Raw genomic sequence first — 16193 nt, forward strand, 5'->3', positions numbered from 1 at the left:
TTTTTTTTCTGGAGAGTATAGATTATTTGAAACAAGAAAGTGATAAAGACATGCTGGGAAATAAAACCATTACAGACTTGATAGGAGGAGAGTGATACTGTATCACAACTTAGACTAAATAGGCACTGAAATTCAGTCGTCTCTGTTTTGAGTGAGATTAGGCTTCCCTGATAGCTCAGTTGGTAAAGAATTCACCTGCAGTGCAGGAGTCCCCGGTTCAATTCCTGGGTCAGGAAGATCTGCTAGAGAAGGGATAGGCTACCCACTCCACTATTCTTGGGCTTCCCTGGTGGCTCAGCTGGTAAAGAATCCTCCTGCAATGCAGGAGACCTGGGTTTGATCCCTGGGTTGGGAAGATTCCCTGGAGAAGGGAAAGGCTACCTACTCCAGTAGGGTCACAAAGAGTCAGACACAACTCAGCAACTTTCACTCACTCACTCAGTGATTTTTGAAGCATCCTTTAGTCCAAGTCTGAAAAGCCCGTATTTTTGTTTCTGGTTCTCTAAGATAGTTTTATACCAGCAAAAATTATTCCTCAGCAAATACGGGGTAATTAGTGATTTCACAAATTCAACAATGCAAATAATGTTTCAAATATTTTTAATTTCAAAAGCATATATAACGTTTTATTTTTTCATCTTTTTAAAAGTTTTTTTATCCGTTTCAAGCCCAGATCAATGACTAGATTGTGTGTGTTCATACATATTTATACAGTATTATACATGCACACATACACATTTATGTATTTCTGTGCTTTTATTTTGTGACTCCTCCTCATAGTCCCTTCACCCACTGAACCTTCTGCAATCCACTGGGATTTTTAGGACTTCATTCAAAAGAAACCAATATTTTATGGATTCCTGTTGGAATTAATAGAAAATATAATGATCCCAAGGTAGTTTTTGAATACATATTAACATATATTTAAAGCATGTAACATATGCATTTAATCAGGATATAGAGATTATTCTGAAAGATCCTCTAGTCAAAATTTTGTCCTCCTGTAAGAATTTTATACTGGGAAGAAAATGTATTGACTAGGATACACAATTAGGCTTTTTATATAAATGCATCACTTGTACTTTTCTTACAAATTATGCAGCTGTGTATAAGGCATGGGGTTGAGTGCTTTGAGGATAGAAAAGTTAGACATGGAACATGACCTTAAAAATCCATCAGAAAGCTTTGGATGCAAAAATAAAGGATATTACATCCCAGAGCTGTGTTTTAAGAAGATTAATCTGACAGCAAAAAGATATACTAAAGGAGAGAACAGATAACAAGGGATCAGTACAGGGTGCCCAGTGTAATATTTATGCCTAAATCACTGAGTGGGTGTAGATGGAAAGAGAAAGGAATTACAGTTATTGTTGGTTTTCAGCCAAGGTGGCTTGCACGATGGGGATGCCATTACAAGAAGTTAGAATTTTAAGTGTAAAAGGCCAGGATCTGGGATGGAGAAGGAAGTTTGCAGTGAAGTTTAAAGTGCTGGTGATAGCCTGGAAACTGATACCAGAGAGATTAGAGCCAAACAAATAGATGTCGGTGTCATCTGTAGAGAGATGGTGTTTGGAGACAGGAGCCAGGCAAGGCAGAGTCTAGAGGACAAGTTGTTCCAGATCCTTGGGGAACATCTGTGTTTGCATAGGACATCAGTGGGTAAGAGAAAGAGTGACAGATGTGTTGTGATCAGAGATGTAGAAAAATAGAAAGTATAAAGAAAACCAAGTATATGAGTATATGAAAACCAAGAGGGGAGTTAATTTCAAGAAAATGGTTGGTGAGAAGTGTCAAAGCTAGAGAAGGGGAAAGATCAGGATAGGAAAAATGACTGATATGGTCACAGATAGGTCATTGGTAGTGGAAGAGTGAAGAAGCAGTAGGACTGAAGTAAGGATTCTTTAGGGTAAAGAAAAATCTAAGCATGTCACAGAGTACAAAATCTAAGCATTCACACAGAGTAAAAAAACAAAACTCAAAAGAGATTGGCCGTGTAAGAGAACAGAACAGGAGTAGCAGGAACCAGTGGTGTGGCGATGTGATGAAGTACACAGAAATGGAGATGCAGGTGGGGAGAGAGCCATGGGCTGGCTAGTTGATTGAAAGCCAACATGTCAGATGGCCTCTTGCTTCTCAGGAAAGTGTGAAGTCAGGTTACGGTTTATTAAGAAGTCAGTCCCCCAGGTGTATGGATAACATGTGGCATTTCTTGTAAGACCTTAATAAAAGCAAGTGTTACACATCTACCCTGGCCCTAAATTCATGGTAATATAATCATGGCCTGTCAAGAACTGTAATCTGTATTTAAAACTAGAAACTCAAGCATATTTAAGATATTTGATAGAATGTCAGTATTTCACTTTTTCTATGTTAGTCTAAATTAGGTTGGTTTAACTTATAAGACTGAATATAATATTTCTCCAGCTGAAGGTGATCATGCATTTTCTTGGTCTTATACATTAGGGCCTGAAGGACTTGGTTTCACTGTGGTTACCAGAGATTCTTCCATACATGGTCCGGGTCCCATTTTTGTAAAAAACATTTTACCAAAGGGAGCAGCGATAAAAGATGGCCGTCTGCAATCAGGGGACAGAATTTTGGAGGTAAGAATTAGAATGAATATCTTCAATTAAATATTTCTTTGTGTTTAAGTAAATGAAATTTATTAAATTTTGAATTAATTATATTGAAAAGTGTACTTGTAGACAAGATAAGGACTTTAATTAGAAAACTGGTTAATCAATAGCTAACTTTGTAAGTCCTCAATAAGGGCAGTGATATGGAGTCAAATATTGAAAAGTTTTTCCTATCTCCTCTTTTTTACTTCCACCTCTTAGAGTTCCTGGGGAATTTGAGTCATATCCATCAGTTCATCACATATTCAGTTAGAGCTAAGAATTGCAAAGTTGCACTTAAGTGCTTGTAATAGTTTCTTTAAACTTCTCTAAGAATGGGCCAGTTGGTGTTAGTTCAGTCTATGCATATGGAGAAGTATTTGGGATACTCAAAGGAAGAGGCTTTCTTTTTTCCATTTATTTTTGTTTAATAGTATTATCTTCTTGTCTACATATATTGTCAATTTACCTTTCAAGAAATCATCTTCATGGAAACTGGTTCGGTTTAACTTGCCCATGGCATGGAAGCAACACCAGAGCTTTGTTATAGTTCTAGATCATGAAAGAAAATGGTTCAAATGATTAATGTAGCCCCAAATTAGAATCTCCAATAATGTATGGTAACCTAGTTACCATAACTTTCTAACATAGAGAACACTGTAGAATTATAACAAAAACTCATGTCTGCAAGAATTGACCATGTGATAAAAATCCATTTCTCCTGTTTATATTCAGTGGAGAACGGTACCAGTTAAGCATTTGAAATCAGCTTACTCCCTACTTGAGGAATGATTCTCTGGTATCTGTCAGTTTGATTTGTCTTCTCTAAGAATGTGATGTCTTAGGGAAAAACTGCCGATGCCAATTACTGAATGTCTGAGACTGTCCAGTGCCATAGTAATGATGGCTGGCATATTGCTAGTATCATAAACATGATTGGTTTGGACTCGCATACTCAGTTTTCAGCTTCCCAGAATTTCCTTGATCATGAGAGCCCATTTGCTGCATGCTTTCAAAAACCATCTAGGGCGGACAGGCTGGCAGTGTTGTAACTTGGCTGCTTATATGCTTGTCTGCATTAGGTCAATGGCAGAGATGTCACTGGACGAACTCAGGAAGAGCTTGTGGCCATGCTGAGGAGCACTAAGCAGGGAGAGACTGCATCGCTGGTCATAGCCCGCCAAGAAGGAACTTTCCTACCCCGAGAGCTGGTAATGTTCAGATCACAGTCATACTGAGTTTTCAGCAAAGCACATCATACACTTACTGAATTCATAATAGCTGAGAAATGAGTTCTAAGTCATAGGCTTAATTTGTTGGGGGGAAAAAGAAAGAGTGAATCACACAGAGAGTTTTGCCCCATTTGGAGTATCACTGTTATAGAAAGATGATGCAGCAAGATGGGTAAATGCAAACAGTGCTTCAAATATATGAATATGAAAACACACTTCAAGGAAGCAATTTAACAATATTCAACTTAATAAAATGCACATTGAGTATATGCTATGGCCTAGGCCCCATGCAAAACACCATCAGCAGAAATGTTCATGCTCCTACCTCAGTGCAGTTTGCAGTCCAAAGGGAAATTAAAATATAACCAAATATTTTAAATGGTGATGAAGATTATGAAAGCAAGTTGCAGAGTGCTACAGTAATACCTTACAAGGGAATTAACTTCATCTTGAAGCCTGGGAAAGACGTCTCAAGAAAGAGAACTTCAAGTCTTATTAAAAACGTGTATCCTTTGACCTAGTAACTACAATTTTAGTAATTTGTCCTAAACTAATCATCAAAGATGTGGGAAAAATTCTTCTACATTGATTTTTTTTCTCCAGTCCTATTTATTGCAGTGATATATTGAGCACAGTACGACCAGGAGGTATTGGTTAAATAAATAACTGGATAGCTTTCCAATGAAATATAATAAGTACTTAAATCATCTCTGTGAAGAATTAATAAGAATATGAGAGAATGTACAGGATATATTAAGTAAAAAGTTGGGCATGAAGTGATATATACAGTATGACAATAACATTAAGAATCTTTATAAAATATCTGGAAGGAGATGCACCCAGATTGTCAGTGCATTATGCCAGATTTTCATTTTCTCGTTTTTTTTTTACTACTGACACATAATATTTATTGTTGAAATATTTAAGGATGATTTAGAAAATTCAGAGGATTTTTATGACTAATAGTAAAGAAGAATAGATATGAGAAAAAGGAATTTTAATTATCTTTTAATTTTTATTTTCTTTGAATCTATGTAAGAAATGGCAAAGGCACATATGGGTAATATGATAGGTTTTCCTTGAGTTAGATCATCAGAACAGTGAGTGTTAGTTGACAAAATTGAGTAAGGCTATGGTTTTTCCTGTGGTCATGTATGGATGTGAGAGTTGGACTGTGAAGAAGGCTGAACACCAAAGAATTGATGCTTTTGAACTGTGGTGTTGGAGAAGACTCTTCAGAGTCTCTTGGACTGCAAGGAGATCCAACCAGTCCATTCTGAAGGAGATCAGCCCTGGGATTTCTTTGGAAGGAATGATGCTAAAGCTGAAACTCCAGTACTTTGGCCACCTCATGTGAAGAGTTGACTCATTGGAAAAGACTCTGATGCTGGGAGGGATTGTGGGCAGGAGGAGAAGGGGACGACAGAGGATGAGATGGCTGGATGGCATCACTGACTCCATGGTTGTGAGTCTGAGTGAACTCCAGGAGTTGGTGATGGACAGGGAGGCCTGGCGTGCTGCGATTCATGGGGTTGCAAAGAGTGAGACATGACTGAGCGACTGAACTAAGAACTAAGTATAGTTAACTTGAAAAAAAAATTTAGTACTGATAATTGCTATCACATATATAAAGAATTATTATACAGATTAGAAAGTAAATTTTAACCTGTTGCTTCAGATAGTTTATGTCCATTAATTTACTTACCTATTAATCCAAAAAACAAATTGTTGAGCATGCATTGTGCACTAATTTGAAGGTTCTGGGGATAAAAAAATAATAATTAAGACTAATTTCCTGCCCTTTGTGAGCCTGTTCCAAAATAAATGGCTGGAAGTGATAACATTACAAGCGCTTTCTAGCTGTTAGAGCTGTCCAAGAAGGAAATAGATTATTTAGCATACTGAAACAGAACCTGCCTCACCATCTGTCAAAGATGCTCTAGAAACAGTTCTCCCATTGGTAAGATGATAAGACTAGACAATGTCTAAGACACCTACTCTGGGTCTAATATTGTGTTGCTGCTGCTGCTGCTAAGTTGCTTCAGTCGTGTCCGACCCTATGCGACCCCATAGACGGCAGCCCACCAGGCTCCCCCGTCCCTGGGATTCTCCAGGCAAAACCACTGGAGTGGGTTGCCATTTCCTCCTGCAGTGCATGAAAGTGAAAAATGAAAGTGAAGTCACTCAGTCGTGTCTGACTCTTAGCGACCCCGTGGACTGCAGCCTACCAGGCTCCTCCGCCCATGGGATTTTCCAGGCAAGAGTACTGGAGTAGGTTGCCATTGCCTTCTCTGAATATTCTGTTACATGTGTTTAAATACAAGTTTGAATAGACAGCCTTCCTGAACCAATGCTCATATATTAACCCTCCTTAGTACTAGCCAAAGGCGCCTCTTCCTTCTATGTTCCTGTACCATAGAATTTCTTTTTGATCTTCCTTCTCTTTCCCATCATCTTACCCGTTTTTCCTTGTATCCTATTGTATGCTTTGAGAAGATCCATGATAAAATAGGGAAGGGTAGATGCACTTACCATCTCCTTTCTGCTAGTTGACCCAGCCACTTTGGAAGGCAGAATCTTGAGTTTCTGCCTCATCTCACTGAAGCGCCTTACAGTTCCTAAAGAGATATGCTGTCAAAATTTGAAGTCTTGCCTGGGAAATCCCATGGATGGAGGAGTCTGGTGGGCTACAGTCCATGGGGTCGCTAGGAGTCGGACATGACTGAACGACTTCACTTTCACTTTTCACTTTCATGCATTGGAGAAGGAAATGGCAACCCACTCCAGTGTTTTTGCCTGGAGAATCCCAGGGACTGGGGAACCTGGTGGGCTGCCATCTATGGGGTCGCAGAGAGTCGGACATGACTGAAGCAACTTAGCAGCAGCAGCAGACTTTTTTAAATCTAAATCCAGATAGATTTTTTTCTTCCATCTTTTATTTATCCAAAGACCTTGATCTTTTTTCTAGAGGGGGTCAAAGTGAAAGGGAACAATATAAAAAGGGGCTTCCCTGATAGCTCAAGTGGTAAAGAGTCTGCCTGCAATACAGGAGACTGGTTCAATCCCTGGATCAGGAATATCTGCTGGAGGAGTAAATGGCAATCCACTCTGATATTCTTGCCTGGAAAATCTCCTGGACAGAGGAACCTGGCAGACCCCAGCCCACAGGGTCACAAAGAGTCAGACAGGCCAAAGGAGGCAGCATGGATATATAGCAGGAAGCCCTTATACTTCTTGTTCAATTTTTGGTTGCTGGTGATGAAAACTCAAAACAAAACAAAACAAAAACCTCAGTAGGACTATATACTTGTTTAAGGGATAGGAGAACAAGGAAGGAACTTTTGACTCTGTGTTCTGATGAGCTATGGTCCTGGGAGGACTAAAATCCTGAATGTAAAGAGAAATATCTCAGGCAGTCCATAGGCATGAAGAAGAACCCAACAGCAGAATTCCAACTAGAAACTCAAGCCCTAATGAGTCCCCTCATTCCCAATTGAACAGTTCTTTATACCCTTTTCCCATACGTCCATTAGAATTCCCAAATGCACTAATTCCTTCTTCCTAGAAGCTCTCCCCATCCCTCAAACCCCTACTCTCCCCGTCCCAATAAGGGGGAAAAGGATGTTGATCTTAGTCCAGTTTGGAACTCTGAAAACATTTTTAGTTTAGTCAAACACATTAGTCAAATTTAGTCAAACACACTTATATCTAGAAGTTAGCAAATGGAATAATAGAATTTTTGGACTAAAGGGAGCTGAAAGATACACACAATACTCAGTGTGTTAGCAATGTTTATTTCTTCTAGTACATTACCACTTCTGTAGTATTGTAAACACAGTACTATATAGGTATTATGGGGTAAATAGATTTGGGCAGGCTTACCTGGGACTAACAACTACTTTGAACATTGTTTTCTTCTTCATTGTTTTAAAATGTACTCTGGTGCAAAATACTGAATTACAGACAAAACTTGTATAACCAACCAAATTTACAAGCCAGGCAGCCTGTACATATTCTTTCACTCTTATTTAATATAATTTTGTGAAATTGGATTTCTATTCCAGAAAATGATATCGTAGCCCAAGCCCACCAGGGAGCATATTAACTTTATTGTGCAACTATGAGATAATGAGTGAAAATAAATTCTGTGTTCTCATCCTTTTCCGTGTTACACAAAATTTGGAAGGCATGTGGTTAGTATCCATTCTCTTGGAATCCCCTGGCAAATAGTCTTTTTAAAAATTATATGACTTCTAACTATCCAAATATGTGGAATATGTAACCACAGCAAAGCAAGCGCCTTTGAGGCTTACTTAAGTAATGGGGACCCAGAATCTTTGTTTTGGAAAAATATGGAATAATATTATTTTTCCAGCCCAAATACCTGTCTTGAATGCTAAATAGCAGGAACTCTGCAGGAAGTTTATAAAGCAGTCACGTGTGGCATGCATGGGGCTCTTTCAGTGGGAAATATTCAGAGTGTGGAATTGGACTCTTCGAAAGCACAGAATGAAGAGCGTGCGACGTGATGCATCTTTGTGTTTCTCTTTCAGAAAAAAAGCAAAGGTGGTATCATTTCAGTCTCTTCTCCCTTATTTTGAATGATGCACCCACTTGACTTTCCATTAAAAACCTGGCAGGATGAAGGAAGGACAGCACTTCCTGCTTTTGTCTGATTCTGTCTCCTTTGAAGAAAACAAACTGTTTATTGGTTTCCTGTTCTGAGAAACTGTCCTCTCGCTTTTGTTAAGCCGTGCTATTTCGTGAGCTCTGTACCCTCTTAACAGCACTGCTCTGCCTGTTTTCTGACAGTTAAATCTTCCTTACTTCCTTGTTATCATTAACTTCCTGTGAAGTCTTAACTCTCACCGCCAAGGGAGCGTGTGGTCAGCAGTTCCACAGGAAGGCCCAATATAGGATGGTCTCTCAGATGTGACCCTCTGTCATTCCAAAGGCCCCAGCATTCATTTCCTGGTCATTTCTCCTGACTTGCCACATAAGAGAACAGTGCTGAATTCCTGTGTTTGCTGGTCCAAGCCTTCCTTCCTGAGCAATTTGGTCAGTATCACAAGTATGATGGCACATTTAGCCAACTTTCCAACTGCCACAGGCTGGGTTGAAAAGCAAATGAAGGGAATTTATATAATAGCATCATCACTATTTAGCTCTCTCTAGTATCTTTACCAAAAGAACTGTACTTCAAAGGTGATCTTGGTAGAATCCTAGTCCAGAAGATCCTTTGATGTTCTCATCCTCTTACTGGGTGAGAGTTTATTAAAGAAATGTTCACACGAGGAACATTTTTGCCAAAGGGACTTTGAGATTAGTATTGGTAATAGAATCAGAAGGTAAATCTGCTGTGTTTGTGATCGTACTTGAAAACTGTGCTACTTATTCAGTGGTTCGTTTGGTCTGTTCTGTGAGAGACATGGTCTACAAATTTTTTTTCCATTCTTGATACCTGAAATTCTTTTTGTCTTTTGCCAAGTGTCAAATAAAGCTAATATTCCATTTAGAAAAAATCCTGAAAATGAAAAGTTTTTTGTGTATTCCTTGACTTTATTTTTAAGGACTTCAGAGAAAGAGGCATTGGCTTATTTGCCATGTATGTATCAGGTATGTGGCTGTCTCGTTTCATTTACTGGGGGAAAAGAACTATTCTGCCATTTCATTGTTAACCTCTTTAACATTTCATGTTCTGACCTGCTGCCTTATCTTTAAATTATCCTGAAAATCACAGCAACTCCTGGTGGGTAAAACAAGCTGAGAAAATTTCAAATGTATTTATAATTTCTACCTGCCAAGTTTGCCTGCTATTAAGCGCTGGCCTCTGCAAGGGGGATTAACTGTATTTCAAGCAAGCAAGTTGCTCCTGCTTGGAATGATTGAGATCCCAAAGTTAGCCATGTTTGTCATGCTGATCTGACCTTCACTTAGGAACATTGCTTGTGCTGAGAAAAAAAAATGATGCAGGCATATGTGGAGGCTCCCCGAATAGCTGCTGAAATTCCAACACTACAGTATCTACCAGTCCCTGTATCTACCTTCTCAAATGACACATGGCCTAAACTTCTTCATGGTCCTTCTTCCTAAGTAAAAACTTCATATCTCAAATGTCAAATTATTTAACGTCATGAATCATATAAGAATTTTAGTTTGAAATTTTAGATGAACCTCATTTAACTGATACATTATTTTATTTCCCTTTGCTATTTGATTCAAAATGACCCCATGCTTAATTAACCAAGGTACTTAAGGAAGAATGAATATTATAGTGGTTATTTGTGGAAAAGGAGCAGAAATTGAAGGATGGTTTCAGAATGATTTTTCTACCCAAACCAAAGTGCATGAGTTATGTTTTAGAATTTAAATAATTACACAGAAACCAAAATGCATTGCTATATTTTATAGATTCTCCAAGTAACTTGGTTCTCTGACTTCAGATGGAGTCCTGGCTAAGACACAGTCTCCATTTCTGCCTCTTTCTGCAGTAATTTCTGTTTACTTCTTCCTGCATTTCCACTTAACCAGTAGTCCAGACTCTGAAAGATGAACTTCAAAGTCAATAAAATGTGTTCCTGTCTTCAAAAAGGGTCTAGCCCATAAAGAAAAAAAAGAGTGGGTTCATCAAATTATACAAATGAAGGGTTTGGATTCAAAGTTGGGGACCAAAAAAACTTATAAAAACATAATGGTCCTTGAGAAGAATTTTGATGATTGAGTAGGATTTCAAAATGCAGAGCCACAAGAGAGAAGGAAAAAGCAAATTTAAATACTGAGATTGAAAAATACAGAATATATCAAGGAGATACTAAACAGCCCACCCTAGTAGATTACTGATCAAGGAGCTAACATGAGAAACAGTGTTTGAAAGGGGCAAAGGGGTATTAGATTCCTGCTTAAAGCTATTCCAGTTCACTAGAATGTGATGGTTAGGAGCTTGGGATCTGATACTAGCCATTCCTGAGTTGGATCCTGATTGACTGAGTGGCCTTGGGTAAGTTACTTCCCTGTACTCCCACTCCTCATTAAAAAAATGGGGATCAGATTAATATCTACTTAAGAGATTGTCTATTAGCATTAAATGAGATACGTATATAGTACTTAGAACCAGGCACATGCAATGGGATTCAGCAAATGTTACTTGTTATCAGCATTGCTCATCTCAATGAGAGATAATTAAGCGCACAGTTAGGACACCCCAGTCATTGGGAATGGAGATAGAAAACTTCGGCTTTGGCATCTGATAGACGTTGGGTTAATAGAATGAGGTATATCAGAAACTCCCAAGTTTTGAATTTGGGTGGCTAGAAATAGAAGATATATAAACAGGTTTGGAGAAGAAACAATTATTTTTGGCCTAGAATTATATTCCTTTTATGCCTCCCAAGCTGATCTATGAGCCACTAACTATCCATTTTTTTCCTTCTCTCTACTCTCGAGCCATGCCAGGCTTTTTTTCACTTGTTTAAGATGTTACCAGAGCCCTCTCCATGCCAAATATTTCCTGTGAGACTCCCCTCTGCTTAGAACACCCCTTCCCTTCTCTTTCACCATTCAATTCCTTAAGATATTTACTTAACAGAACCTGCTTGAACCCCCTAAGTCTGGGATATGGGGCTCCAGTTAGGTTTGCGTTTATATTCAGAACTCCCCTTACCATGTCTCTGAATCACCTTAAGAACAAATAGCAATTAAGAGTCCAGGTTTGGGGGTCTCATGGCCTCAATGTGAACCCCTCTCTCACAATCTTAATCTCTCAGTGCCTTAATTTCTTCATTTGTTAAATAAGGACAATGATAGCACCCACTTTGTAGGGTTGTTATGAGAATTCGTTGAACATAGATGCTAACACACAGTCCAATAATGTTGACTCCTGTTGTTATTTCCTGTGTCTGGTGGACACTGTGTGCTCAGTAAATATTTGTTGACTGAATAACTGAAAGCTACGCATTATTAAAGTAGATGATATCGAAAGCTAGAAAAGGTATCACTGAAAGAGCTATTACCCCTAATCTATACCTAATCTGTATTTCATGCATTATCCATCCTACTACAGTCATTTTAAACCAAAAAAAAAATATTCAGCGATTTCCCTAGACATCAGAGCTCTAGCAACTTCTAACTACACATAAGACAATGGGGGTAGGGATAGTATTAAATTTAAGTGACAGTTTAGGTCGTTTAAATGATCATGAAGACATCTGCCTGATCTAGTTGTACAGTTTATTTGTAAAGGCATATAAAAATAAGTAGCAGTATATTTTATTTTAAAATATTAAAGTCATTTTTGAAATATTAATGTAGTTTAAAGCACCTTCAAAATGTTTCAGTCTTGGCTACCATAACTTGTTAGAACAGTGGTCCTCAAAGCATGGTCTCAGACCAGCAGTGTAGCACCACCTGAGAATTTGTTAAACATGCAAATTCTCAGGCTCCCTGAAGACTTAAGAAATCAGAAACTCTAGGGGTGGAGCCCAAAGATGGATTTTACCATACACTCCAGATGGTTCCGATGCCCCCTCAAATTTGAAAACCATTAGTTATAAAGAGTTATAAGGCCTGTAGGATGACTTAGTACCCATAGCTGACTAGCTCCAATAATCACATTTTCAACTTTATTTTTTTTATTCTACAAACAATTTCTTGCTCTGTGAAAAGTATTCAATGAAAATTTCAGGCCCAATTGAGTTGCGTCCCTTTGGCCACATGCCCCTCATTTTGGCAAAGGGCCAGTGCTCAGCGCAATCCAGTTACTCAACTCAATTACACCTGATCCATTTAGGCAAACTCAATTGTGCTTGACTTTTTCAGGCCCAACTCGATTGTGCTCTAAAATTTCCACACTCAATTTGATTGTGCTCAAAATGTGTTATGTGCCATCTTGTAACTTGTAGATTTAGACAGATACCAAAGGGAAGTACTTTTAGAGAAGCTTAGAAGATTGGGTTATTGACACTTGTTTGCAGTTACACTTGGTTTTCCCCATCTATTTGCCATGAAGTGATGGGACTGGATACCATGATCTTAGTTTTTTGAATGTTGGTTTTTAAAATAGCTTTTTCACTTTCCTCTTCCACCCTCATCAAGAGACTCTTTAGATCCTCCTCAAGATAGGTAAAAAGTGGAAACAGTGACAGCTTTATTTTGGGGGGGCTCCAGAACCACTGTGGATGGTGACTGCAGCCTAAAAATTAAAAGACACTTGCTCCTTGGAAGAAAAGCTATGGCAAACCTAGCCAGTGTATTAAAAAGCAGAGACATCACTTTGCCGACAAAGGCCCCTTTAGTCAATGCTGTGGTTTTTCCAGTAGTCATGTACAGATGTGAGAGTTGGACCATAAAGAAGGCTGAACAATGAAGAACTGATGCTTTCAAATTGTGGTGCTGGAGATGACTCTTGAGAGTCCCTTGGACTGCAAGGAAATCAAACCAGTCAATCCTAAAGGAAATCAATCTTGCATATTCATTGGAAGGACTCCTGATGAAGCTGAAGCTCCAGTACTTTGGCCACCTGATGTGAAGAGTTGACTCACTGGAAAAGACCCTGATGCTGGGAAAGATTGAAGGCAGGAGGAGAAGGGGATGACAGAAGATGAGATGGTTGGATGGCTTTACCGACTCAATGGACATGAGTTTGAACAAACTCTGGGAAACAGTGAAGGACAGGGAATCCTGGTGTGCTGCAGTTCAGGGGGTCACAAAGAGTTGGACATGACTTAGGGACTGAACAAGAACAAACTTTATCTCCAGCATGAAATGCTACAGGGAAGGTGTCATGGGCCATACTCTACCATCCCCATTCTGCTGTGTTGAACACAGGTCAGACTTTACAAAGCTCCTAAGAAAGTGATCCTCACGTCCTGTCACAAAGCCACCATGCTTAGCTGTTCCCATTCATTTCATTTTAAAGATGGCAGAAAATGAGTCATAGAGATATTTCTCCTTACCAAAAGATGTTTGTTTGTGAAAATCAGAAATATTTTTAAAGGAAGACTTCCACCTCGCTGAGATAAGCATAACACCTTCTCACTCATGCTATGTACTAAAAGACCAGACTCTTAATCTCTGCCAGTTTTTAAAATGTGTTCAAGAACCCACAAGCCTGAGGGATTAATAGTCATCAGCTACTCCCTGGGCAGTACTCATACCTAAAAGAATTCTACTGAACCCTTGTCAGCAAAATCTAGTCTTGATAAAATAGATGATGATGAATGCTCTGGTTCAGCATTATTAAAACAGATGGAGGAAGTGCTGGCCATTTTGCCAGGTTGTATGACTTCCAGGTGTCAGAGTGAAAATACTTAATGGGTTTTATCACAAGGCTGGTTTTGTTGGAGTTTAGAAGATGGTGGAAGGAGGAGCATTCTGTGCTGGAAAGAAGCTCTCCTGACATTTCAGAGGACCAGGGCCTAATTACATTCTCTTGCAAAGTTAAGGATGAAGAGCCATGAGATCCAGCTGTACTCTCATGGCATAAGACATATGTCTTATTAGTGGCCACTGAAGCCATGATTAGGCTTCTGGAGGCTAGAAAAAAAGAAGCATTTTCTGAATATACATGTTTAAACAGCACAGAAAAAGGAATCTTGTGACCAACCACGGACTCTATCCTTCTTATTATCCAGTTAGCCAAATGTTACCAGTAATTCATGCCAGCTGTTGATATGGAGCAGCTGGATAAGAAGGTGGTTACAAAGCTCAGGGGATGACCTTGATTTGCCTAATTACCCCGATGCCTGTGATCTGTACATTCGTTAAGGTATACTCAGTGTAAGATAAGGAAACACGTTCATTTTGTAAAGGATATTTAAAGATTAAGGGGGAAATATGTACTGCCTTAATTGATTGTGGTTGACTTTTCCAGCTGTTATCAAAGTAAATACCACACATGTGAAACTGCCACAAGAGTCCCTTTCACTTTGAAAGTATACTGAGAGGTTTGAACACATTTCATCTGCCTGTTTTTCAAGAAATTGTGTGATCTTTATCGTTAAAGAATATCAGCTTAAGATGGTTACTTTTTTTTTCTCTTCCTAAGGGCTGATAAAACAGAGATAGATGCTTAAATAACAATCTGTTGCCTCTTACCTCTTCCCATGCCCCATCCCCAAAGATTGTCTGGGCAATGACTTTTAAATACGTTCTCATTATTTTTAATGAGTACGCAGAATGTATGACGCGTAATGCACCAGTAGATAAGTGCCCTTTAACTGAACTTGTCAGATATAATAAAACATTGAAGGAGTTAAGATGCGCTTTTCTTTAAGATATTATAATTATTTAAATTAAGATTCCCAAGTACATATCATGTACTATTCAATACCTTTTGCTGCCTTAAGAGAGCACTAGCTCCAGTCTTAGTTCGCTCTGAACTAAAAAAAAGAATGTTTTATCACAGCAGTGAGAAGACAAATGAACGTTTAATATTGTTATGTCTCTTTAAGTTTACCCTTCTTTAAATCTGCCCCAGTGGCAGGATATTCAATTATAAATGAGTTCAATTATGTTTCCGGGCCACTTATTGAGTTATATGAAGGACTTTTATCACCGAGTCTTTCTGTAATTAATTCTTTGCATTTCTTAGAGGCTTAGGACCTAAGGAAGGATTGTTTAACAGCTTCAAATGTTTCCATTTTATTATACTTTTTCTTTTCTTTTCCTTCCTATCTTTTCTTTCCTGCTCTAGCCTATCATTCTGCCTTTCTAGAAGCAAATAACGCTTAGTATGGTATCCCTTAATTGCAGAATATTTTTATTTCTATATTACATTAAAACACCAGGTGGTGACGAAGAAGAAGATAATAGTACATTACATTCAATTACATTAAAATGCCAGTAGTAGATGAAGATGGTGGTAGAATGGAGAAATATATCATCCCCAAGAACCGCAAAGCATCCCCTTGCCAGTCTTTGTTGCAGAAATATCAGTTCCTTGGCTCCTGGTTTATGGAGCTGTCAGCCTTAGCACCCTGCTTGTGAGTTACAGAGTTTCAACCTGACTCAAACGGGCTCCCTTATCTCCTTCCTAGAAAATACATATTTCATCTATAGACTCTTGACTTCCCATTGGAGGGGAAAACACATAGAAACAAACAACCAAAAACATAGAAAGTGACAAAATACAAAAACACCCAACCATAACATCTTACCCTTGCTTACAGTCCATCTCCCTGAGATCAGATGCTTCTCATCCATGATACACAGAGACTGATGTCAGGAGATCCATCTTCTTACACCTCCATTTCTCTCTATTTCTAGGTCCACTTTGATTGTTGTTGTTGTTTAGTGGCTAAGTCATGTCCGACTCTTTTGTGGTCCTATGGACTGTAGACCACCAAGCTCC

General features: G+C 38.7%; 1 protein-coding gene across 2 annotated transcripts in view; it reads left to right on the plus strand.

Annotated features, from left to right (window-relative positions):
- Positions 1 to 16193, plus strand: part of PARD3B (par-3 family cell polarity regulator beta) — a 1088076-nt gene that overhangs the window by 574107 nt on the left and 497776 nt on the right. For both annotated transcript variants that reach the window (XM_010861024.1, XM_010861023.1), the window contains 2 exons: positions 2464 to 2603; positions 3698 to 3826. In XM_010861024.1, the coding sequence (XP_010859326.1) occupies positions 2464 to 2603; positions 3698 to 3826 (269 nt within the window). The remainder of the gene's footprint in view (positions 1 to 2463; positions 2604 to 3697; positions 3827 to 16193) is intronic.

The sequence above is a fragment of the Bison bison genome, unplaced genomic scaffold, assembly GCF_000754665.1.
Source record: "Bison bison bison isolate TAMUID 2011002044 unplaced genomic scaffold, Bison_UMD1.0 scf7180017864471, whole genome shotgun sequence".
Lineage (NCBI taxonomy): Eukaryota > Metazoa > Chordata > Mammalia > Artiodactyla > Bovidae > Bison > Bison bison.